This window comes from Schistocerca nitens, chromosome 1, assembly GCF_023898315.1.
Source record: "Schistocerca nitens isolate TAMUIC-IGC-003100 chromosome 1, iqSchNite1.1, whole genome shotgun sequence".
Classification (NCBI taxonomy): Eukaryota; Metazoa; Arthropoda; class Insecta; order Orthoptera; family Acrididae; genus Schistocerca; species Schistocerca nitens.
This window is the reverse complement of record NC_064614.1, coordinates 979,461,987-979,488,067: the sequence shown is the minus strand read 5'-3', so window position 1 is coordinate 979,488,067 and position 26,081 is coordinate 979,461,987. Positions and strand designations below refer to the sequence as shown.

The 26,081-nt window shown below is 37.3% G+C and overlaps 1 protein-coding gene across 1 annotated transcript; it reads left to right on the top strand.

Annotated features, from left to right (window-relative positions):
- Positions 1-2,893: 2,893 nt before the first annotated feature.
- Positions 2,894-25,540, top strand: LOC126195106 (G-patch domain and KOW motifs-containing protein-like). Its single transcript, XM_049933579.1, has 7 exons — positions 2,894-3,623; positions 3,709-3,878; positions 20,913-20,998; positions 21,126-21,229; positions 22,920-23,076; positions 24,598-24,711; positions 25,261-25,540. The coding sequence occupies exons 1-7, from the start codon at positions 3,481-3,483 to the stop codon at positions 25,324-25,326; spliced, it is 840 nt and encodes a 279-aa protein (XP_049789536.1). The 5' UTR covers positions 2,894-3,480; the 3' UTR covers positions 25,327-25,540.
- The last annotated feature ends 541 nt before the right edge of the window (positions 25,541-26,081 follow it).

Here is a 26,081-nt window from a genome sequence, read left to right as displayed (position 1 = left end):
GGTAACTTCATGTCATTAATTCATATGAGTCAGAGGCTCAGAGTATGTGTTGTAGACTATTGTACGGGAGGTCACGTGTTTGAATCCAAATCAAACTTCGGAAATTCTTTTTTTCCGTTTATTACTACTTTCTCCACTTTATTGACGATAAAGATAATTATAACAACATTACCATGCCACTTCATTCCATACCATACTCTCTGTTTTGAAAGTACTCTGGACCACTGTTGGGCAAAATTGTGTATGCATCAACCTTATGTGAAGTGAATTACATTGTTTCCTTTCATTTAATTTATAGGTATCAGAGAATTCAGATGTGCCAACTGAGGACGACGAAGACGAGATCCAGCGAGCTTCCTACATGTTCTGCGAAAGGATGAACCCACTCTTAAAGTTCAACAACAAGTCATTTAAGCTCAGATTTCGTTTGGAAGCAAGTACTGTGGAGCAGCTGGAACTAAGTCTTAGAGACTATCTGACAAAACCAGCGAAAAGAAACCAGCTACTGACTACAATGTGCATCTTGCTATTAATCTTATGATTTTACACCACAGGAACCTATCAATTAGCGGCTGGCGATCTATTTAAAGCACACATAGCAGCAGCTTGCAGAGGTGTCCATAAGGTGTCATTCTGCATTATTTTAGAGCAGAACCATTCTTACCAGCCCAGTGTAAACATTCTCTCCTTCGTTTTCATTTTCATTGTCATCAACAAGAGCAATATTTTCGTTTGAAGTTGCAGCTGTCTGCTCGTTTATTGCTGTTGTGAATGAACTGCAACCTGTGTTATCTGAATTTGTATCAATACAAGAACGTGACGAATAACATAAACTACCTGTTATGCGGCAAACTTACTTCAAAAGCATTTATGCAATCGTATCAAAATGTTCACAAACCACTGCACATAACTTCAGGATAAAAATATGCATCGTCATCATAAAGGTTCGAAATAGGAAAAAATTGTAGCTTCAGGTTGCAATTAACTTCTGTCCATTTCCTGTAACAGTAGTCCTTACGAAATTACCACCTCCAGTTTTATGTATTCCAATCTTGAAAAGATCTGACACTGCTATTGTTCCAGTTTAATACCACATACATAAAAAATGAAATGTAATAACAAGAAAGTGTACCTTGAAATTATACCTTGACATGTGCAAATGCTTTCTTGGTCCCTTTTGTTAACATTTTCGTAACATATTTTCAGACTCCTCCAATCACAAGCTGTCCCAATGTTACGGGAAGTGAGGTCAACAGCAACTTCTCTCCAACCCTATTGTTGTGCGCTGCAGAGACTTTTTTTTTATTACTTAATGCATTCTGTATTCTGATACTCGCCCAACACAATTTCCAGCAGCAAATCTGTCACGTATTGTAGAAAGTTTGAGGATCGCTCCTGTATCTGTTCTTTAATTATAGGATACGGTTCCCAGTTACTAACATTGTGTGTTTCTTTCAGACTTTTTCCAATGAGACAGAGTACGAAACAGAAGACACAGATTCAGTGGCAAAAGAATCGACAGTAACAACTGCCATTACAAATGCTGTAGATAGAAACAAAACATGTCAAAAAAAAAAAAAAACAAATGGACCAGGTTGTCTCAATTTTGAAAGAATTATCACAAGGAAAAGAACTAGAGCCTGATGGAATAGATTTATACTTCCAACTGGTGTCAAAGAAAATTTGATAAATGCTAAAGAGAAGACATTGTGCATGCAATAGACAATTTCTTATTCGAAAAACAAGCAGTGAGTAGCCAATGCATAAGAGTGCACCAAAGTTTGGGTGACAACTACTACGTGCAGTATGTGCAATAGCCACATGGCTCTGGGCTGGGAAAGAAACAGAGGGTAACTGCCCCCAAAGACATAGTAGAAAGAGCATTATTATTGTGCAACACCAGTCAATGATTTTTCTTTTGCTTTTTAATTTGGTTTGTAATAAAGTGTCTTTTATCCAGTGAATAAATGTTTTCCCACATACCTACAGACTATACGTTACATTTTCCTTAAATTGTGTGGTGAAATTTTATGGTGTTTGAAACACTGACCTTGTAAACTTAAGACATTATTGGTGCAATGGATATGTAGGCTTTACAAACGTGAGATGCGTTTGACACACACTATTACTGGTTGTAATTTTAGAAGTAGTCATTACACTATCAGCATTTTTCAAGGCCTCACACATTGCTTTGAAAACTTCAAGCACTATCAGTGACATCACTTGAGTGGATATTTTTAACAGGAAATCCAGGGTTTTGAAGCTGTCTCGTGTAGCAAGAAATCGAAGTACCGGTGTCAAACGAACTTTAGCAGGTATAGCTTCCCTGCAAAAGGTAACTTTTTTTATTTTGGGTTCAATCATTTGAAGAAGTAGTTCGAAATCTATCGTTGACATACGACTAAAGTTACCAAATTGCCCTGAGGGTTCATGCATCAAATGGCCTAATAATTGACATCTGTCATGCCTGCAACAATAATTATAAATAAAATTAAGCATGTAGAATTTTTATTATGGTAACTGACAACTTATGCCTCACTTCACGCTTACTGATTTCATTATGACTGGTATGGGTGAAGTGATATAGCCCACCATCTTCTTTCACGTGGTTTCCTTCTTTTTTTTATATTGACAAAATGTACGCTCAAAACCGCAAATGCTCCGGCCGCTATCTGTGTGTCAGACATTTTGACGCTGGCCCTATACTTATTGAACTGAATGTTGGCTCCAATGTGTAGGCCCTATCCTATAAATATCCGCCACTGTTGACTCTGATGTGTGAACGAAGAGCTACACATAAGCCGAGCGGCCAAAGAGGCTGTAATGGAGCGAACAAATACGTTCCATGTAAAGGAAACGGCGCTTGATATAACATCCATGTTCTAACCTTGATTCTAAACTCTTTGAATAAAAATGCCCCTACGAGTAGTGAGTGCATCTTTGAGTTATAAAGTATAAACAAATAAAGTGGTAAACACGAGTTACGGGACGTGTGTGTTGTTAGAAAAAAATGAGGAGAAACAGTGTAGCTTGTTTTGTGATTATGCTGATTTGCGTAAATGAATCATTATTGACAGATATTTTGTCGCATCATTCTTAAGCCGATGACAGTGTTAAATACATTCGTTTGGGCGACAACCATCGTGAAGTTTCAACTAAATATGACTTATATCAGTGGAAGTTAAATAGGAGTACAGGTATTTACTTCTAACTAACTTTACGCGTTAGAGCCTTAGTCCGTCTTGTGTATGTTGACACGTAGGGATTTGAGAAGTTAGTGCGTGTCCCTACAGTTACCACCGGATGCTCATCGTTAATTTGCTAGTAAATGACAACCTTATGTCCAGTATTGCTGTCATCTCTCACCATAAGTAATTGATATTTAAGTGTTCACGAGGACTCCATAGACAAGCAGTGTGATAGTTTGCAATACACCACTTTGACCATCGCACTGTGTGTAGAATTAACACTACAATCAACATGGATGGCACAGCTAAGAAAATATCTTTCGGATTTTCAAAACTTCAAAAACCGTCAGCGCTGAGCAAACCGAAGCTTCAGAAATCCGAAGACAAAGTAGAGTATATTGACTGTTTAGAAAGTAAAACGATCAAAGTGAAAAGGTAATTGCCCTTTCTTCGCTAGTTTAGAAACTTACAATTACGGGTTGATCTTCTGTACATATTTTTAAAACTCAATATGTTTTAGTGGCACAGGGAAGTCAAGTGACGTCGATGATGTAGAAAACGATAAAAATGAAGTGAAAGTCATTCCACTTCGAAAAAACACCATCCGGTTATTCCCAAAACAAGAAGAAAGTGAGAAGGTGCCCGTCGACGACTCATTGGAAAGTATAGCGGCAAGGGAGATTTTAGAAGGTTTGTATCAGCAGCTTGCTTCACCCATCTTTTCTTAGCTGAAGGAATTACATACCATAGAATGCGTTTTAGTTTCAGCTCTGTACATGGCATGGTGTGTCAAAAATCACATTTCTGTACTATTCCCAGCTAAAGTGCACTATTTGTTGTATTGAAAAGGAAATTTGAATAAGTGTACATGTGTCATTAGCCTCCTCTAATAAACTTCAAGGTTGCCATAACCTCATGTCTTTTTTAATGTGAATATCATACATGATCAGTTTATTTATATGACAGTAAGAACGCAAAATAATCAAATGTTGCATAGCCTCAGGCATCGATTTGTTGTTGTCATCAATATTTGCTCAAAATGTAATATATATCAGTATGACTTCATCTGAAACCTGCTTTGTGACTGATTCAACCATTGCTAATTTTAAATGTAACTCGCCATCATTGCATCTGTGCTTCATATGCTTTTCAGAAATGTACCACAAACTATAAAATTTTCTACTAAGTATTTTCACACAAATTTTATATCTTACCAAAATATTGATTATGAAAAACTCCTGGAAGGGAGGGTCATAGTAACTTTTACTGTTCTTCAATGTAGTCAGTCATATACTCGCTGTATACTGGTTCCTGCCACACTTTTCTGCCCATGACTGTGCCATCCATTTAATTCTCTTCAGTGTCTTTGTTTATGTTGTCCTTCCGTCTTACTTGGTGCGTCCTTCATCCCCTGCCATTATCCACTGTCCCCCTAAATGTGTTTAGCAGTGTTCTGGCTTCATATTATATGTAGTGGAAAAATTTCTTTTCATTGTCCTTCTAGTAACCCCACTGGATTTGCCAACATGGGATACAGATGTATCAGTATGTGTCATGTCACATATCTGTTGAGGGCACCTGTGATGGGAACATGGCCGATATTGTATGGTGGTCATATATGCTTTTGTATTGGTCAAATATAAGGCCACCCACTGAAGCTCTCTTCCTCAATTGCTGTTGTTTGATGTGGTTTCCAAAACCGTTTATCTTTATGGAGCTGTGATTATGAAATGCATGTTAATCTGCTAAAGAGTATATTCAACTAATCTGAAACCATCTCATATAATTTCTATTCTGGCTCAGATAAATATTTCACCAAGAGCTATTTCTTTTAGTTTTGCGGATTAATAGACAATTTTGTGTTGGTGTTGCAGAGTTGATTTGTGGTGAATAAACATTATTGGCCCTAGTAAGAGTTACAGCAATCCTTATGTTACCTAATTTCTTGTGAGTGGTAGCAGTTGTCATGCACAGAGTCTGTGGGTATCTAGAATATTTTGTTATTTGTATATTATTGTTCACTACTTGACGCAGTCTATAACTGCTTTAAACCATAGACAGAAACTATAATTGATATTTATTAAAATTGTTTTTGCAGAAGTAGTTCTGCTATTGACAATATATTTGCAGTCAGAACAATAAATGAAAATGTATTGGAATGTAAACAAAAAATACATTACTTGTTCATCAATTTTATGAAAGCTTATGATAACTGAAACAGTGTTTAGCAAAATGGGATAAAATCTGATCATTTTAAAAATAGAACCGGAGCAAGACAGCCGGAAGCTCTTTCCACTTACCTCTTTTATGTAGCCGTGGATTAAGTTGTGATGAAAATCAAATTAATACCTGCTGTGATCCTCCAAAGAAATAAAGTTAATGTTTTACCATATGCACATGATATTGAGCTCATTGGAGAAATTGTAATATAGGTTAGGCAGTTGCTTGTGGAGATTGTAGAAGAAGCATCCGAACTTGACCTAAAAGTAGACGACGACCAAAAAAGAAAATACTTGATAGTTCAAAATTGTAGATATGCATGAAACAATCAGTCACATTTAATAATTGGCAAACATAAATTTAAATATGTTGAATAGTTCAAATTTCTAGATGCTGTCATAGATTAACAAAATCAGAGACAAACAGAAAAGTAAAAATGAGACTGCAAAATGCCAATGAGCCTACTACTCGATACAAAAACTTCTAGTGCTGCGGCTACTGCCAAGAAAAACTTGAATGAAGCTATATAGCACAGTCATCCAGCCAGTCCTAGCGTATGGTGCAGAAACATGGAGTTTAACTAAAATGGTGGAACACCAGACAGAAGTACCTGAAAAAAAAGTTTATAGGAAAACCTTTGTGGTTCATAGTATGATAATGATTCACAGAACAGGAAGAGGAGCTACAACACAGAAACCCATATTCTTCCACAACAAGCAACAGTAGTAAGCATAATAAATTGTACTGTAGCTTTTTATGAAAATAAAGTAAGAATAAGAATCTTTATTAGCCTTTCAGTATTTTCTTATACAATGGGCTTACTGGGTAACATTCTCTTTTAATTCCATTATACAGTGTGTGATCATTATAGGCTACATCCTTTGGGGCTATAGTTCCTAGTTTATTATAGTATAGAACTTGTGAGGGTTTGAGTTCTCTAATTTATTGTGCAGGTCTTTCGTCTGTATATTTTTGTACATTCACAGAATTTAGCACATGCATGTGACTGTATTCTTGCTGCTATTACAGTCCTGCTCATCTTTTGTGACCTGCACACAAATTTTGTTTGCATCTGAATTGTAGGCTGCAAAAACAACTAATACCAGTAGTCTTTGTTGTGCTAACAGAATGAGTTTCAATTTCTTCCTTCATGTATTGGCTTCAGGCACCTATTTTTCCTACATCTCCCATTTTCTGGATTTTTACATTGTGTTTACAAGTCCTAACAGTGCTCTTCAAAAATACATTCCTCATGACCTCTATGTAGTTTCTAAACTCATCTGCCATCGGCTACAGAACCTTGCTCCTAGTGTCCCCACCACTGCGGTATTATGTGCATGAGAGACTGTGTGACACCAAAGTTGTCTTACGTTACCTGGTAAAAATAGTGAGATCACAGATGCAAGGAGTGGGAGATGGAGTCTGAACTCGTTTGACAAGGGGATAAGTTTAAATGTAAAATGAATAGCTCTTATTGATTATCTGGTATTGCTAACAAAATATATAAAATAAACTTTAAAAATGCTGATTTAAAAGATATTCTTCTTGCCGTCTCAACCATCTGTGGGCGACACTATTTCAACTCTACTATTACATTTCCTTCCATCCTGGCTTTGACTTTAGCCTAGTATTCCCACATTTGTTGCATATGGTGGTCCTTTCTGACATCAGTTCATGGTTTGAGAAACACAGTATACAGAATGCAAACATAACAAAGATACAAACAGAGAGAGGCAAAGCTTGGTATGATTAAGAAAGCAGACCAGTTGTAAAGACTGCCTAAAATGCATTTCACACACACACACACACACACACACACACACACACACACACACACAAACAAACAAACAAACAAAGAGAGAGAGAGAGGGGGGGGGGGGGGGTCAGGGGACTGAGAGGATGGAACTGATGTCCAGTTGTCAAGAGGAGTCTCTATGGTGGTAGGTGAAGGCATTACACCACAGTTGTCAAGTTGAGATGACTCATTTGGTCAAAATGTCTGATACCAAACAAGGAGTCAAGAAACTAAAAGGTGAAAAAAAAAACCTGTTAGAGAAGGTGGCTAGGAACTGAAAAAAGAAATAGTATTGTATGAACTAAGAGGGAAAAATGAAGATAATTATGGAATGACAGAGAAGATAACATATACAGGTCACAAGAGAAACCTGTACTTTATTGTGTACAAATGAAATAGCATGGACTGGTAAAGAAATTTTTTGAAGTGCATCCCAAAAAAGTAATAGTTACAAAGTGAGTTAAGGATTTAAAAATCCCCTGTCCAAAGGTTTATTGAGTGGAGTTTTGATCTAGAGTTGATGAATACAAATGGTTACCCAAACCTGAAAGATTACAAGGCTTTGAGGAACAACTGCAGAAAGACCAAGAAATTATGAGCTGGAATATAGACAAACTACCAGGCTTTTTTGTCCATGCTCTTTGTAACCCTTGTGTAAATGTGAAATGAATGCAGAAACAGATATCTTCTGCAGTATAATATAATGGAATAGTTTCCTTATACACATTTCATTTCTGGTTGGATCTAGAAAGATCCTCTAATTTACTACAGAGTAAATTTACCCACAATTTTCAATTCTCTGTGTGTACTGTGAACAGCTCTTATGATCTTTTCACTGTAATTTCCACAGTGACAGCAGGACAAGGCAGAATTGTAACATTGGCTGTATTGCCTCGAGTCTTTGCAACTTATTTGATGTCTCTACCATGTTTTATTTACAAAAGGGGTCAGCAGAAGAAAGTGCCAACCAACAAGAGCATATTGTGGGTTATTGTGTGCTTGGTCAAATTCAAACTCACTTTAAGCTCCCCTGCCCCCCCCCCTCCCCCCCCCCCCCCCTCCGAAATTGAGCCCACTTGAATTTTGGATGACATGTAACATATTATGTATGGAATTACTGGTTTTCCCACATACGCTTTTTATTTCTGGATTCCAGTAACTGTTGCTGACACATATGTACCTCAAAGTTGTCTCCTCCCCCCTTTGATTGTATTTATTTCTTAATTCCTGTCTTCATAGCCTTTTTTAAACACGCCATTTCCGTAACTGGCCAATGCCAATTTGATTTACAGTTCTGTCACCTTTCTGCCATGCATCTCTTTGTTGCATTTCTTTTGGATCAAATTATTATTTTGGCAACCAACTTCCTCCCCTCTCAGTACTGGGAACTTTATCACTAGTCACTTTTCAACTCACTTTGAGACAGTCTTGGTACAATATTACAGATTTTTAGCTGTTATGTACTCATGATTCAAAAAAGAATTAATTATTCAAAAATGAAACACTAGGTAGGAATATTAACACTGTAGGAAAAAACAGATTGCTACCTACTGTAAAGACATTGCACTAAGTTGTAGACAAGCACAACTAAAAGGTATGCATCTGACTTGAAGAACTACGTAACTGTTTGTGAGATGTTTAAAGTGTGGTTATGATGTACATAAAAGCTTATTACCTGCTCTTTGATGTTGTTATGTGAGTACCTACTGACAGTTTAAAGCATTGTTTTTTATGGTAGATGTGGTAGCATTAATGACACATACATATGCCCATATATGTTTTTAAAAGTCACACCTACACAGGGTGATTCCATGTCAGTTGGTCTTGTTTTAAAGGTGGTCCCCACTTGACCATTTCAGATTTTGTTCAAATTTGGTGTGCACATTTGCTAAGCAACCAGAGAAAGATATACAGTTTTCTAACTACCAAATTTTAATACTTTGTGAATAGGGCCTCTTAAGCAAAGCATGCACAAATGTCACAGCAACTTTTCACACATTTTGTCCACTTTCAAAGTGGATAATCGGGGTACAGCTCCAAATCTCTCAGGATAGTTGAACAGTTTGCATTGTGCATATGCAGTAAGTTTTATATCATTAGGCTCAGTGCTTTTGCTCCAACTGGTACTCATATATGTGGTACCTAATTAAGTGATTTTTTTAACTTGTGTATCTCAAAAGGGTCTTAAGATACCTACTTGCATTAACTATCACATGAAAGAACATATTCTTTTCAACAAAATATCAAATTTCCACAAATGCTATTTTTCCTTAAGGGTGTATAATTGGGCCTACACCTTAAAGCAGGGCCGGCCAGAAATTCTGTACGGGTGCAGTGCTCCTGCACATGAGCAACTTCCGGGTCACAGCGTGCACGCCGCAGCCGTCAGTGTTCATGTAGTGCATGTTTCTACGCACAGATGTCGCTTTATCCACTTGCTGGGATACTATTTACCGGCGCATTCCAGTGCTCTTTCCACAGCTTGCAAGCCAACCATGGGAAGGTATTTCACGTATTAAACATTTAAAATACTGTCACAGTCTACTCATTGAAACGTCTAGTTTTATGTTAACAGTTTAACCCAGTAAGACAAGTAATGCAGTTAAAAACCATGGGTTTTTATTAAGCCAGCTTGACTGACGGCACGTAAATACGCGTAATGTTTTTGATGTAGTATTTAAGAAAGAGAGCACTTAGTGACTTACAGTGAACCTTATTCATGATTTCAAATAACATTAAACTAATGCAAGGTTTCCTATAACTAATTGTCGGTGCCCTCAGTTACACCCACATAATTTCTGTCTCACTGACCTCTGAACACAATCATAACCACAGACATCTCGATGATCACCTGTTATTTCAATACCATTATTGCTATATCTTTCATCAGTTCCATCTGGAATCTGCATAATAACCGACAATTAGATGAATGTTGTTTTATCGACTTCAGCTGAGCGTAACCCTTCACACATTAAAAAGAACCTAAATGTAAGTATACATTGGAATAATCGGTTTAATGATCAATTTTCCTGATAATAATTTAACATGGAGCAGAATGAGGCAATAATGCACAGTTAGTAAACAATAATTTTTAATTATGAAACGAATAAATCCAAACACGTTTATAACTGGTCATGAGAATTGATATGGTTAATATCGGGCACAAAAGCACGGCTCATTGACAAACGCAAGCAGTTGCGAAGATTTTCATCACTTACGCTTGATCGAAACCTTGATTTATTCATTTTCACCACCGAGAAAAATCTTTCACAAACATATGTCGACTCGAACATGGACATAACTCTCGCAGCTTCTCGGTGCAGGTGTGGAAATTCTTGTTGTGAAAAATTCATAGAAATTCTTGTTGTGAAAATTTTTTGTAGAATTCTTTTGTACTGCAAAGAACTTGTCCTTGAGTCTTGTACTGCACTGTAGGTCGATCAGTTCCATCTGTAGATCACAAATCGTGCTCGAAATTGTTCCTTATTTCTTACAATTATTGACACGTATTTTTTAAATCTAGCACTTTCATGGACCAGTCCAAGAGTCGGGAAGTGTGTAGTGTTTTCTGTCAAAAGCTGGCTCTCCCAAAGCGCAAGCTTCCTTTCAAAGACATTTACTTTTTCCAACATGTCAGAAATTAAATTATTTTCACCTTGCAAACTGACATTCAAGTGAGACGTAATGTCCACGAGAAATGCAAGGTCTGATATCCAAGTGTCTTCCAACATAGGTTCACTTTTTCCCTTCTCATGACAAAACTCTACCATCTGGTGAGCAAGATGTATGAGACAGGCGAAATGCCCTCAGACTTCAAGAAGAAGATAATAATTCCTGTCCCAAAGAAAGCAGGTGTTGACAGATGTGAAAATTACCGAACTATCAGTTTAATAAGTCACAGCTGCAAAATACTAACGCGAATTCTTTACAGACGAATGGAAAAACTGGTAGAAGCGGACCTCGGGGAAGATCAGTTTGGATTCCGTAGAAATGTTGGAACACGTGAGGCAATACTAACCTTACGACTTATCTTAGAAGAAAGATTAAGAAAAGGCAAACATACGTTTCTAGCATTTGTAGACTTAGAGAAAGCTTTTGACAATGTTGACTGGAATACTCTCTTTCAAATTCTGAAGGTGGCAGGGGTAAAATACAGGGAGCGAAAGGCTATTTACAATTTGTACAGAAACCAGATGGCAGTTATAAGAGTCGAGGGGCATGAAAGGGAAGCAGTGGTTGGGAAAGGAGTGAGACAGGGTTGTAGCCTCTCCCCGATGTTATTCAATCTGTATATTGAGCAAGCAGTGAAGGAAACAAAAGAAAAATTCGGATTAGGTATTAAAATTCATGGAGAAGAAGTAAAGACTTTGAGGTTCGCCGATGACATGGTAATTCTGTCAGAGACAGCAAAGGACTTGGAAGAGCAGTTGAACGGAATGGACAGTGTCCTGGAAGGACGATATAAGATGAACTTCAACAAAAGCAAAAACGAGGATAATGGAATGTAGTCAAATTAAATCGGGTGATGCTGAGGGAATTAGATTAGGAAATGAGACACTTAAAGTAGTAAAGGAGTTTTGCTATTTAGGGAGTAAAATAACTGATGATGGTCGAAGTAGAGAGGATATAAAATGTAGACTGGCAATGTCAAGGAAATCGTTTCTGAAGAAGAGAAATTTGTTAACATCGAGTATAGATTTAAGTGTCAGGAAGTCGTTTCTGAAAGTATTTGCATGGAGTGTAGTCATGTATGGAAGTGAAACATGGACGATAACTAGTTTGGACAAGAAGAGAATAGAAGCTTTCGAAATGTGGTGCTACAGAAGAATGCTGAAGATAAGGTGGGTAGATCACGTAACTAATGAGGAGGTATTGAATAGGATTGGGGAGAAGAGAAGTTTGTGGCACAACTTGACTAGAAGAAGGGATGGGTTGGTAGGACATGTTCTGAGGCATCAAGGGATCACAAATTTAGTATTGGAGGGCAGCGTGGAGGGTAAAAATCGTAGAGGGAGACCAAGAGATGAATACACTAAGCAGATTCAGAAGGATGTAGGTTGCAGTAGGTACTGCGAGATGAAGCAGCTTGCACAGGATAGAGTAGCATGGAGAGCTGCATCAAACCAGTCTCAGGACTGAAGACTACAACAACATGTAAGAATGTTACTATGACCAAACGTAAATAAAAAAATATTTTCAGCATTTTTCCTCGACTGAGCCAGCGTACTTCGGTATAGTAAGGTATGTCACCGTACTCTGCTTCTAATTCCTCCAAGAACCGCCGAAACTGGCGATGCGTAAGCCCATGTGTCTTCAGATAGTTTACAGTACGCACAACAATTTGCATGGCGTTTTCTAACGTTACTGATTGTGCACAAAGTGCCTCTCGATGCAGAATGCAGTGAATTCCATACAACGTCTCGTCTGTGCCCTCTAGCTTTTTGCGCATCCATGCTATGAGTCCTCTCTGATGGCCTTGCATTGATGGTGCTCCATCTGTGGTCACTGAGATTAACCAATTCCAGTCCATACTAACACCATCAATCGCTTGCTCGACAGCTTGGAATAAGTACGCACCTGTAGTAGTCCCTTTCAAAGGTACTAAGTCCAAAACGTCCTCTGTTACACAAAGTGCGTTATCGACACCTCGTATGTATATCACAACCTGGGCTGTATCTGTAAGATCTGTTGCTTCATCGAGCGCAACAGAGAAAGCAACAAAGTCTTTAGCCTTATTTATTAGCTGCATGTGCACATCGCTGGCCATAGCACTGATACGTCTTGTCACTGTTTGTTTGGATGGACTGATTTCTTGAAACCTGCTAACGTTCGTGGGACACAGAAGTTCTGCAACATCAATCAGACACCCTTTCACAAACTCCCCTTCGGAAAAGGGTTTCCCAGATTGTACAATTCTTAATGCGATTTTAAAACTTGCTTGCAGTGAAAATTTAGTGTGGTTGTCATTCTGAAAAATTGAAAACAGTACATTGTACAGCGTACAGTAAAATAGACATAAATGTAACACACGAAACTAAGAGTTCAACGCCGCGTGGGATTAGCCGAGCGGTCTAAGGCGCTGCAGTTATGGACTGCGCGGCTGGTCCGGCAGAGGTTCGAGTCCTCCCTCGGGCATGGGTGTGTGTGTGTTTGTCCTTAGGATAATTTAGGTTAAGTAGTGTGTAAGCTTAGGGACTGTTGACTTTAGCAGTTAAATCCCATAAGATTTCACACACATTTGAACATTTAAGGTTCAAGAAGTATCAGTTACTTTGACGTACAGTAAAAGCGAGTTGATGTGTCTCATCCATTTTCTTAAGGACATTTAATTTTGCTTGGTGTTCTTCACTGATGAGTACACTACACTCGTCTTTATGATATGTATTGTAGTGTCTTTCAATTGAAAACTTACGCTGGCCACCTATTATTCAGCGCACAGCAAACACTGTGAGTTTTCGCCAACGGCTACAAAAAAGAATTGCAGTTCCCAGTCATTTTTAAACGACTGAGAACATAGATCTCCCGGCCTTTGCTTTTTCACAGTACCTGCCATTTCTCAGTACTTCTCTGTTAAGGTTATGGTCACCAGGGGTAAACGAGACTGGGTATGTTGCGCTCTTGCTTGTACCACATAAACAGGGAAGTGGAGCCACCGCTGTTCATTTAGGACTCATGTGTAATAACAGATGTCGCACACGTGCACACATGTGCAGCACTTCCGCACGTCTGCAGCGTGCAGCGTTTGGCCGACCCTGCCTTAAAGGATCAGAAAACAAAGGATTTTTAAAAGCAGTGGTCAGTCATGGTATAATTAACAGCTTATGTTGGTCTATGGTGATTTTTTGCCACTGTTGGTTTGTAAAACAGTGGCATCAATATCACAGGGTCACACCCAATAGCCAGGCATGTTCAGCGACGAGTGGAGGACCTTTCCCATTCTCCCAAGCCTCATAATGATTTGCTTAAATAAAGATTTTCAAACCTGGGAGTGTGTTTCTTAAATAGTTCTTAAGCCTTTGGACAATTTACCAGAGTTTCTCAAGCTTCATCTTTTGATATCTTTGTGGCTCTCAAGCTGACTTACTGACACATCAGAAAACAGCATTAGTACTGTGTTGATGTTAATTTTGCTTTAATTTTAGTAACAAGTGTTTTTGGGGAACAGTATTGCTGACCCACTGTTGTTGTAGGTGTCACAGGTAGACTTGTTAGTGTGTGCTAATCAGAGATGTGGCGTGTATATTTTTCAAGCAGTGAGTGAAACAGTCTTTAAGGACAATAAGGATGTATGAAATCTATGTGCACCATTCTCCTGAGATTTCAAAGACATTGCCAACCCAACAGGTGTTGTCATACTTGTATTATGTAACATATCACCTTGCCTGGTTACGGTTTTGAAACCACAGATTCTGGGGAATCATCAGTTGGTTCTGACATTGTCAGCAAAAATGAATTCAAGTTTTTCTCACAGAATGTGCGTAAACACAAAAATGTGAGAATTTGGTATTCCTTTAGGCATTGTAGGCTAGTTTGCATAGCCAATCTCTTTCGAGTGCCCCCAATTCCATAACTTGCAGACTTTCCTGGACTTGTTGCAAAAAAGTTCCACTCAGCATTTACACTAAAGTCATTGAGGCAGTAGCACTGGTTGATGAAAGTCTTGAAAGTTTGGTGCTGCACTGTGGACCAATTGCTGAATTGTATTATTTTCTGCATATTTGTCACTTGTAGTTCCAATAAACACACAACTGGTGATTTATCTGGTAATAAATATGCAACCATTTGCTTTTTTAATTTTTTGATACATTTTATTTAAACATAAACATGTTTTCGAGGCACTGCGGATCATCAGGAGGAGGTTTTACAAAATGACTATGCTGTGGACCAAGTGTAGCTAGCTGCAGTGCTGACACTGCTGGTGTAAATGATGGAAATTTAGTAATCAGTGACAAACTGTTTACAAAACTGTTTGTTCCTTATATTGTAGGTACTTGCGGTGCACTGCCTTGTTGTATCTGTATCAAAGCACTTCCTATAATGTAAATTATTTAGCTATGTGCACAAATATATAGATATAACTGTTAATGTACATTAAAATTACGTTGCCAATATAAAAACACTCCTGCAGCTAGCAAAATTTACTGAAATATAATATCTGTACTATAATACAATGTATCTCATGCCAAAGACCACAATGTGGTAAAGTGTAATATCTGTTGTATCCATATTCTTTGTAAAAGCATCCAGTGTTTAGTTTATGTGAATCAAGTAAAACCAAGTGCAGCTAAGTACTGTGATATTTGTGCACATGGCTGAATGGTGTACATTATAGGAAGAGTTTTGATATGGATGCCACAAGGCAGCACATTGTAAATGCCTAAAACTTAGAAACTTTTAGTTTCGTCACCAATTACTAAATTTCCGTCATTTCCACCAGCAGCATCAGCACTACATATAGCTACACTTAGTCCACAGCATAATATTCTTGTAACCCACAGCATAGTGTTCTTGTAACACCCCCATCTGATGATGAGCCTACAGTGGCTTGAAAATGTCTTTATGGTTGAATAAATCATATCAAAAAATTTAAAAAAATCAAATGGTTGCATAATTATTACTAAGTAAATCACCAATTTAAACCATAGTCGCAGTTCATAATCCACAATGGATATACTGAAACACACAATTTTTGTCATAATGACATGAACTGCACTTGTGCCATATCTTAGAGTACCACTTTTCTTCATCTTCTTTTTACTTTTTCCCCTGGCATTTATCCAGTGTAGAATGCAATCCACTTTTTCAACATTTTGCAAATTATATGTTGTTATTTAACTTTATGGCCAGATGCCATTCTTGACACCACAGTAATCCAGGTAATCTAAGGGTGAAGTAGTGTGCACTATCTGTCTGCGAATCATTTGTTCCAAGTATTATTATACAGTATGTTAACTGTTTGCATGTTGTGTTCTCTGGGATGGAATTTGGGTACCAGATCAATAATTACCTAAATGAGCCTGGGAAACCACCTAAAAATCACACTCATGCTGGCTGCTGTACGAGCCTTTGGCTGTTAGTCCATAATGCAAATGCATCTGGCCCGCACCTCTGCACACAAGCTAGCACACTGCACATTACACTATATGGGCTGTGTGTCTTAGGCCGTCACTAATTATGCAAAATCTTTTGTGTTGTATTTGCACATTTTTGATAAAATGGACAACAGTGGGATGCGCAGTAGTTTGACCATATTCCCATTGAAAACTTTGGACAGCATCCTGGAAATGAAAGAGTGATTCTCTGCAAAATCAAGCGTTGCAATGATTTCACCAAGCTTAAGATTTTGCTTCATAGTTTTGAGATATTATGTTTGATTTTTTGAAACAAAGTGTTGAATGGTGAGGTCAGAGATTTTTGATTCCATGTCTGTGATGAAATATTCTACCATCAGTTGCTTAGTTTCAAGTGATGCATGATCTGTTTGAATACACTGTATGTACTCCACAGTTTCTTCAGGATCAGTGTCCTTGTACATATCAGTAAGGTGTGATTCAAGTGCATTTCTTCAGGGCATCTGTCACACTGATGCAGCATCTAAGCTTTACTTGTTTGCAAATATTTCTATGATCTTTGGATGGTAAAGGCCAAGAATAGGGCCAGTGGCATACTTAATGTGTTTTGTGCGGGAATGTTGTTTTGTATTATGCAGCCAATGAGAGAGCAACAGGCAGACGATGTGTTTTGAAGTAATACATTCAGAAGTAAAGGTGAAACATTGCTGTAAACAAGGATTATAAATTGCTCCTTGCTTGAGTCACAGCTATTTGCTTGAGTCACAGCTATTTAAACTGTGCTAGTATCTGCAAACCAAGGGCAGCTTCGCAAGCCATGATATTTGAAAAAGCAGGAAATATTTCTCTGCTCTGTGTTGCTGCACAGTCAGTCTGCACGAGCACACTGAGTAAGTGAATCAATGTTTTTTAATTAAAACATGGGAGAAGGTTGGTGGATAAATGTTTATTGATGTAACAAACATGTGACTCTATTATTAATAAACATTGATCCACTTACCTTCTCCCATGATTTAATTTAAAAAAACATTGTCGACTTAGTGTGCTCGCACGGGTTGATTCTCTAGTCATTTAACCACCACATTTGATACATTTGTGTGACTCTCCAATTAATTCATGAAACATGCACCAACATACGACGTGGCTTTGCAGAACTAAATTGCTTAAATCAGTCCACTTTATAGCACTTGCTGCCATAATCACAAAATTTTTCTCTCAAAACTTACTAATTCCACTCCAAACAGCAAACAAAACAATAGTTTCAATTTTGGTGCTCGAAACACATTGCCTGTCTATTTGCCTGTCATTGGTTCTGTCAAAGAAACTTCCCATTGACCACTAGAACTGACGCGTTGCCAACCTACGAGCAAAACATAAGCTCCACTGTGAATACTGCCAACCCTGATCTTGACTTTAGCCTTTTTGGTGACCACTGTAGCTTGTGGTCATCAAACAACATGCCAAAAAATTCTTGTTTCTGGGAGAAATTGTTAACAAAACAATAAAATGTAGAACTGAACAGTTAGTTTGATTTGAGACAAGACAAAGTGTGGTAAAAATTAATTTTTCATTGTACAAAATTCCATTGCAATTTTAAATTTGTGAGAAACAGCAAATCATTTTATCCTTTGAATCTCACTGAATTTCAAAATCTATTTATCACATGTAGAATGATTTATAGTAGAATGCTACTTGTCTTAGATTTTCTCTGTTGTTGCTGGGATGAATACTAGTGATCTTGTTTTAAAGCAATGCCATTTTATAATTGCATTCCTTATGCCTGTAGGAACATTAAGGTAGCACTCTAATTACTGAAATGATGTAGTTACATCAATTTTAACAAAATATCACCATACTGCTCAAAAACTTACTCCAACAACTTTGCACGAAGACTGTCTCATACTAAAAACCCCACAAAGTCATTGCCATGCCACACTTTATAATGCAGCAATAATGACATATGCTGCACTCCATTACTGATATGTTTTACAATATGTTTTTCAGTTTGTGTAATAGCACAATTCTGATTGTGTTCAAGTCAGATTAGATGAAATGATCTTTAAACAATGATTTTACATCTGAATTACTTTACTAATTTTATCATTAACATTTTTTCAGCGTGTGTCTGTGTTATGGATTCAGTTGCATACACATCTTGTGAGGTAATTTATATCCTGTCCCAGAACTGTTAACATGTCAATAATACTAGAATGTTCTGAGGAATGTAAAGCTGCATCATAAAAGTGAATATAAAGTCCTCAACCCAGTGGAAATACGAATAGACAAAAACAGCAGTTACTCAAAATATGTGAGGAGGACATACAACTATGGAACTGAATATGTCCCAGTCCACCACATTGCAGTCTTAACATTTTTCTCAGAAATGGCCTAATAGTTGTTTGCATGAGAAACTTTACTAGTTAACAGTTGTCCTTTAAGGGGAGAAAAAAGTATTTGTGAAAATTTGTTATTTTATTGAGAAAAGATGTTTTTTACAATGCTGGTCAATGCAAGCCTGTATCAGGTATCTCTTCTTAGACACAGGGGTTCAAAAATCACTTACTTTGGCAGCAAATTTGTTTTTGGACAACTTTGGCCCCTAAATAATAAAGAGTGTGTGTGTAGCTGCTGGATTGCTCCTTGTAGTTGAAGCTGAGAAGGTATAGGCCGTTCCTCCTATGGATCCGCCTACTGTTTTCCTCTGCTACACCTTATCCACTATTTAGGTATGTCACATCTTAATTTATCAGTAAACACAGCTACATAACTATATTCCAGTATAATCCACAAACTAATCCTTGTGAATGTGTTATGAAGGAAATAGGACAATTGTGTAAAACTTACCGTTCTACAAGGCACACTACCTGGGCACAACTAGTTCCAGAATTTCAAGTAATCCTTAATAAATGCAGGTTCGAGTCCTGTCACCAAATGAAGTTTTCTTTTTCTTTTTTAAAAAGATAGGTTTTATGTAGCTGCTGGCTCGCTCCTGCAGTTGAAACTGAGTCAGAACACTTCATGAGGCCCATCACCCAATGTAACATTTGACATATCTACCTTTTTGTTTTTATATGGTTACTGTAATTGCTTCTCTTGGAAGCAGAGGTCCAGCTAATAAGTGCCTCTGAAACCCCATGTGTAGCTGAGGAAAGGCTTGACTTCTTCATGTTCTGCAGCTGTTATTGGAGCAAATGAAGGTAACTTCTACTCATATCATGAAGAAGCATGTCCTCTACTTTCCTTTTACAAACATATATTTCCTTGAATTGGTGTACAGATCGTTAGTGTGACTCATGAATTTGAGTATAACACAACTTTTCATACTACATACACCTCAAAGGCTCAACATGACAATCCAGATTGCAGTATATTTCTTTTGTCTCAGAACAATACTGTCTTTAGTTCTCGTTCTTAGAGAGTGTGGTTGCTCTTTGACGGTCAAGCAATTGCCAAGCTGTGACGCCAGAATGTAAAAGGCCCTGCACATAGCAGGTGAAGCCATTTATTTGTTCACACGTTTGTCGTTTCCTCATATTCCACACCTCTTAGAGATGGTGGTTGCTCTTTGACGGTCAAGCAATTGCCAAGCCGTGACGCCAGAATGTAAAAGGCCCTGCACATAGCAGGTGAAGCCATTTATTTGTTCACAAGTTTGTCGTTTCCTCATATTCCACACCTCACATTTAATGTCTGCGCATACAAAAACAAATACCTACGCACAGTATACATTCCCTGACTTACTCCCTACTTAGTATTATTCTGTTATGATCATCTTTCCTTATAATACACAAGGAGTGTGAAATATCATTTGCCTCAATGATATGTAACACTTCACTGTTTCAAAAACTATGAACCCAAAAGTACAAAACTTACAGATTTTTATAAATAAGCTACTAGGCAATAAGGTAATAAAAATAGAGATCTCTAATCCACCTACATAAAGAGATCAAATTACTTCAATTTGGTGGAAATTTTGTTGTGACAGAAATTATTGGCAATGTCGAGTGTCACTTGGAGCCAAAGTGGTGAGGCAAATGACATAAAACTTACAGAATGTGCACAACACAAACTGTTCAAGTTTTGTAGTCTACCACAACTATCTGCTGAGTTACTGCACTTCATACAGAGCTAAAATGTTTGATATGTTGCTGTGACATTTGCACATCTTTCACTTCAGAGGCCCCTACTCACGAACTATTAACATTTGAAAGCTAAATATTTGTAAATTTTAAATTTGATCATTGAGTAAATGTGCATACCATATTTGAAAAAAATACGGTTGAGTGGGAAACCCTAGGTCACCTGAGATGGAATCACCCCACATTTTGTGTTTTTTGTTGTGTAAGTCTTCACATGTGTTTTCTTTGCAAGTGAAATGTTTCAAATATGCCATGCACATGGCCACAAATTTTTGTCTGGTTCACACAAATTATTAACCATACAAATTGCTATTTTACTGTAGTCACTGTTTTCTGGAATGCTCTGAAGATGACAATAAGTTACATTGCCAAATCATTTTGTAATTTGTCTGATATTAAGTGCTCATGGACTTGAGTGATTTGTACTTTTCTTTTCTACCGCTTAATGCTAGTGATAGCTTAGAGTGTATACAATTCTTAATTGAAATTTATCTTTCAGAGTCAAAGGGTAAGCAGAAGGAAGCGGCTCCTTCTACACTTGTAATCGATCAAACAGAGCAAGAGACTGTTGACCTCCAGAAAGAGGTTTGTTGAAGACAGTCTTTGCATTTCTAAGTTACAGTCATTGAATTTTGGGATATGCTGCATAGTTTCGAGTTGAAATCTGTGAAATTTTGAACTTACTGATGTAAGTTTTTTTCATTACTTGCAGCCTACTTTGGAAGATTATGAAACTGTACCTGTTTCCAGTTTCGGCATGGCAATGCTAAGAGGAATGGGTTGGGATCCTAACAAAGGTGTTGGAAAGAATGAAAAGTAAGAACACCATTGTTGAAATTTAATCAGTTGAACATATTACCCTCATTTTGTTGTTTCTGCTACATTTAAAAGCATTGATACTGACGGCAAATAAAAGTAGTCCTTAACAACAAATTATGTAAAGGATAGATTGCTACTCACCATATAGAGGAGATGCTGAGTTGCAGACAGGCACAGCAAAAAGACTGCTAACCATGTGAGCCAAAAGAACTTCTTCTAAAGTAGACAACACACACACACACACACACACACAGAGAGAGAGAGAGAGAGAGAGAGAGAGAGAGAGGGTGTGTGTGTGTGTGTGTGTGTGTGTGTGTGTGTGTGTGTGTGTGTGCATGGTTTAGAAGTCTTTTTGGTGTGCATGTCTGCAACTCAACAGCTCCTCTATATGATGAGTGTGTATTGCTTAGCAGTCTTCTTGGTGTGCCCATCTAGAACTCAACATCTCCTCCACACAGTGGGTAGCAATCTATTGTTTTCATAATTCTGGTATTATTCCAGCCTGGATTTTCCTTTGTTTGAAATATAACCTTAGTTTTATTTATAGAAATTGCCATATAGATGCTAGAATAATTTTCCAAATGTGAAAACATGTTCATCAGTAAAGGTAAACACATCAGTTGGAAACTTACCCAAAGCATGGACAAAGATGAATTGTCTCCCAAATGGAGAGTACTCATATTACTCAACAATTTATGATACCAGAAGTTCCTGCAAAGATCCAGAATGTTCAGATATTAGTAACTGTTACTGGCTGAATCTTGAAATCAAACATGGCACCTGCGCATCACCAGTCAGCAGTCGTAATTGCTGCAGCATGTTGGATGACACAGGCTGTGGGATTGAGTTAGGCCCTTAGGGAAACAGTGCCCTAATGTTTCAGAGAGAAGTTTATAGAATCTTCAAGAACATCTTCTAAAATTAATTAAAAAATACCGACCCTGTTGTCGACAGCAAAATGCTTGGAAGATCAGTTGAACAGTATGGATAGTATTGTGAAAAGGTTTTACAAAATGAATCGCTGCAAAAGTAGGGAAAGAATAATGGAATGTAGCTGAATTAAATAAAGCAAATCAGAAGGATTTATATTAGGAAATGAGGGCCTAAAAGTAGTTGTTGAGTTATTCATTCGGGCAGTCAAACTGATGGTGGTGAAAGAAGGTAAAATATAAATGGAGACTGTCAATAACAAGAAAAGTGTCTCTGGAAAAGATAAGTTTCCAAACATTTATTGCAAATTAAAATGTGGCATCACACACAGCCGAGCACAATATGCTCATTTTCAATGGCTGCTTCACAACCCATGCAATCTGGATCCTTCCCCCAATGCCAGCTTCTCTAAATTACATAGATGGGAGTTGCCTTTGCAGTACAGCCTTCTGTCCTTTAATCCTCATGGCCTCAAATCTCTTCTACCCTCTTCTCCAAATCCAACTCCACTCCTGCCCCATGACCTTATCTTCATTCATCCTACACCCACAACCTCTTCACTTCTTCCTCTGTTCTATCTCCCCCTCCCAATCCACTACTGTGTGATGAGTCATTTACCTTTACTTCATACATTATGTATGCATTTATATTGTGGTTCAGGAAATATAAATTTAATTGATCGACTGACTGAGTGACTTTTATTCTTGGGATTTATGATCAGTTTCATTATTTTTATGTGTGTGAATTTTTGTTTTAGGCAGGTTAAATTATTTGAACCAACTCTTAGACCAAAAGGACTTGGACTTGGAGCAGGGAAACAGACTGGAAGCAATGGTGATGGTGAAGATAATAAGGTGGAGTTAGGTTGCCATGTTAAAATTTTGAGTAAAACAAATGCTGATGTCACTGGGGAGGTATGTGTCATTCAATTTTTCAGTTACAAAAATTATTTACTATATGATTTCCTTTTATTTTCAGTCACTTACACAAGCAATTTTTTATAATACTCCTAGAATTATGATGCAGCACCACACATGCTATAAAGTATAAGGTATTGCCTCTCTGTATACCCAAAGTACTTCAAGTATAGACCTTTTCCACTGGCACGTATTCTCCAGAAATAACTATCCTTCAAAAGTGTTGCATACTTGCATCTGGTACGCATGCATAGGTGCTATGTGCATGAGAAATAGGCATGGGAGTTTTCAGGCTACTATCCTCATCGTTTTAACAGCAATACAAAGCCTGTATCAGATTGGCAGTGTGTTTGAGCCACTGTGATACACTTTTATAAGAAAACCTGCAGCATCACATACTACCTTAGAGTCGATGAAAATGGGAAGTTGTCTGTTGTAGTTGAAATGTGTTGTGAATAATGGCAGTCCTTAAAGAAATAGCAACAAAGGATAGCAAGTACTTCGGCATACATTCCTGGAGGATTCATTCAACCTACAGGAAAGACCATTCCAGCAGAGATTTAGAGCACTGAATGCTAAGAACATTATATTGTGCCCCATGTCAGAACAGATGCCTCTTATCTTGATCTTCATTGGAGCCTGCTAATGAGTGACAAAGAATGTTCAGGTGTCCAACCTTGCTGTATTTTGTTTTGATGTTCATGTATTTCTCTTCTGTTTTGTTCATATGTACAGCACTGTGAAGATTATTTATGACTGAAAGTGGTGGTGAATAAATAGCACTTCGACATCACACATTTTACAAAGTACAGTATATCATTGCTGTTAATAATTACTTGAAAAAAATATCCAAATATAACATAGATTGAATCAGGTGCTTGGCTTTCTTTGACTAAGGTTAATCAAATTACTCCAACATGAGGTCTGTTCAAAGAATCCCAAAACATTTGTAATTTCATGTCAACGGTGTGTTGGGGTACAATGTGGTTGACATCCTCATATCATGAAATCCTGATGCAGCATCTTGGAATGCATCACGTTGCCACCAAATTCGTCCCCCTGCTCATGAGTCAGTTGTGACTGTTGCATCTGCCTCATCTTCTGTACTCTCCAGACCTGGGCTCTGCAGACTTTTTTATTTCCAGAGCTAAAAACCCCATTGAAAGAATGAGGATTTGCAACAATAGACGAGATAAGAGAGTATGCGCAAATGGCACTTCTTGCGATTCAGAAAGGGTGTACCAAGACTGCTTCTGGAAGTGGAAACAACATTGGTAACGATGTATCAATTGTGCAGGAGAGTATTTTGAGGGAGACAATGCACAATAAGTAAAAGGCATGCACAGAAAAATTTTGTGGACAAAGCACCAGAATTTTTTGAACAGACCTCATGTACATGAGCAACTAAAAGAGCCTCCAGTTTTTATCAAGTTCTTATTTTACATAAACATCATTGAAACATGGCAGTATTGTGTGCAAACAAACACATGCAAATGAGTTTTTCTGTCCTTTCTTTAGGTTGTGTCATTTGATGAAGATTCTGGAAGATTAGTAGTAAAAACATCCGATGGAACATTTGTATCTGTCCATGAGATGATGGTGAAGGTTATAAAGAAGAAAAGCAGCAATGATGTAAGTGTGACTTAGATCTGATGTCAGTAAAAATAATCTTTTATGAATGGTATCAGTTTTTAAAGGAATTAATATGAATAGTGATTATACATCCAAGGTTAGTACAAATTTTAATAGGGCAAATTAATAATGAGAGCACTTTCAAAATTCTAACAGAAAAAATCCTGTTCTGTGTAATAATTGCAATAAAAGTAAGGCACAAAGATACTTCTTTCGGTTATGGTTTTTGTGTCAACTAGTTTTTTTTTTGTTTTTTTTTTTTTTTTTTTCTTTCTCAAATTGAGAACAGGAGGATTTTCTACTAACTTTAGCTTTGGATCTCTGTTGTTTATAAGATTAGATATTGTCTATTACAAAAGGTGATTTTATCATGGGTTGAAGTGAATTAGCACAATGGTTAACTGTAATGTAACACAGATCCATGGAGCAGATAATTAATCCTGAATTGGAAGGTAACATACATTAAATTTATTTTATGGATATTGTTACCCTTTAATTTACTTGATCATGTGACTCCGTTAGTTTCCTACAGGTGTGTTGCTTTTGCAGGCCAGTTCCGGTAAGAGGTCTTATGAGAATAATTCAGCAACCACAAAGAAGCACAAATATAGGTAGCAACACCAGTCATGAAGTGAAGTGAAGAAAATACAGTGACTACTTGTGTCCATTAAACAAATGACTGCAGAAATTGGAAGAACTAAATTTATTCAAATTTCCCCAGTGTTTTATTGACAGAGACTTAAGTAATTGTAATATAGGTTTTACTGTAATTTTACACAAATTTTTGTCTTATTTCAGAATAAAAATGGAACTACTTTTATACATGAAACATTCTGTGTGAAATATATGTAGGAATGGCCCTATGATTAACTATTACTCCCTCATCCAACAACAGGGTGTACTGTTACTTATTAGTAATTTAATGACATTCCTCTCAAGACTGTTAATGCAAAAGTAGTAGTAGCAGTATGCGATTCCATAAAATTATCTGAAGTATGAACATCATAAAGGGACAGAAATAACTTGGAAATGTCGAATATGATTTATCTCTCTGTTCAGTTTGGCAGCAGATTAAATGAGACAAACGGTTTCAGTATGAAGGTTGTTGCCATATAAGTATGTATACAGGTCGATTGTCAATGAAAAATTTTTGCTAGTTGTCAAAGAAAGTGTTTAATTAATAATTTTAATATGACTGAAGCTATTGCAAATAAATGTTAAGAGGAGTCAGTGCATTTTACAGGAAATGTTGATCATATATGATTGCAAATAACTGTTATGATAATGGTGGAAATCCGGGTATTAGCCAGCTGCAATGATTCGTCTGGTCTGCTGGTCTAAATTTATCGTATAGTAGGGCTGTTCTCAAT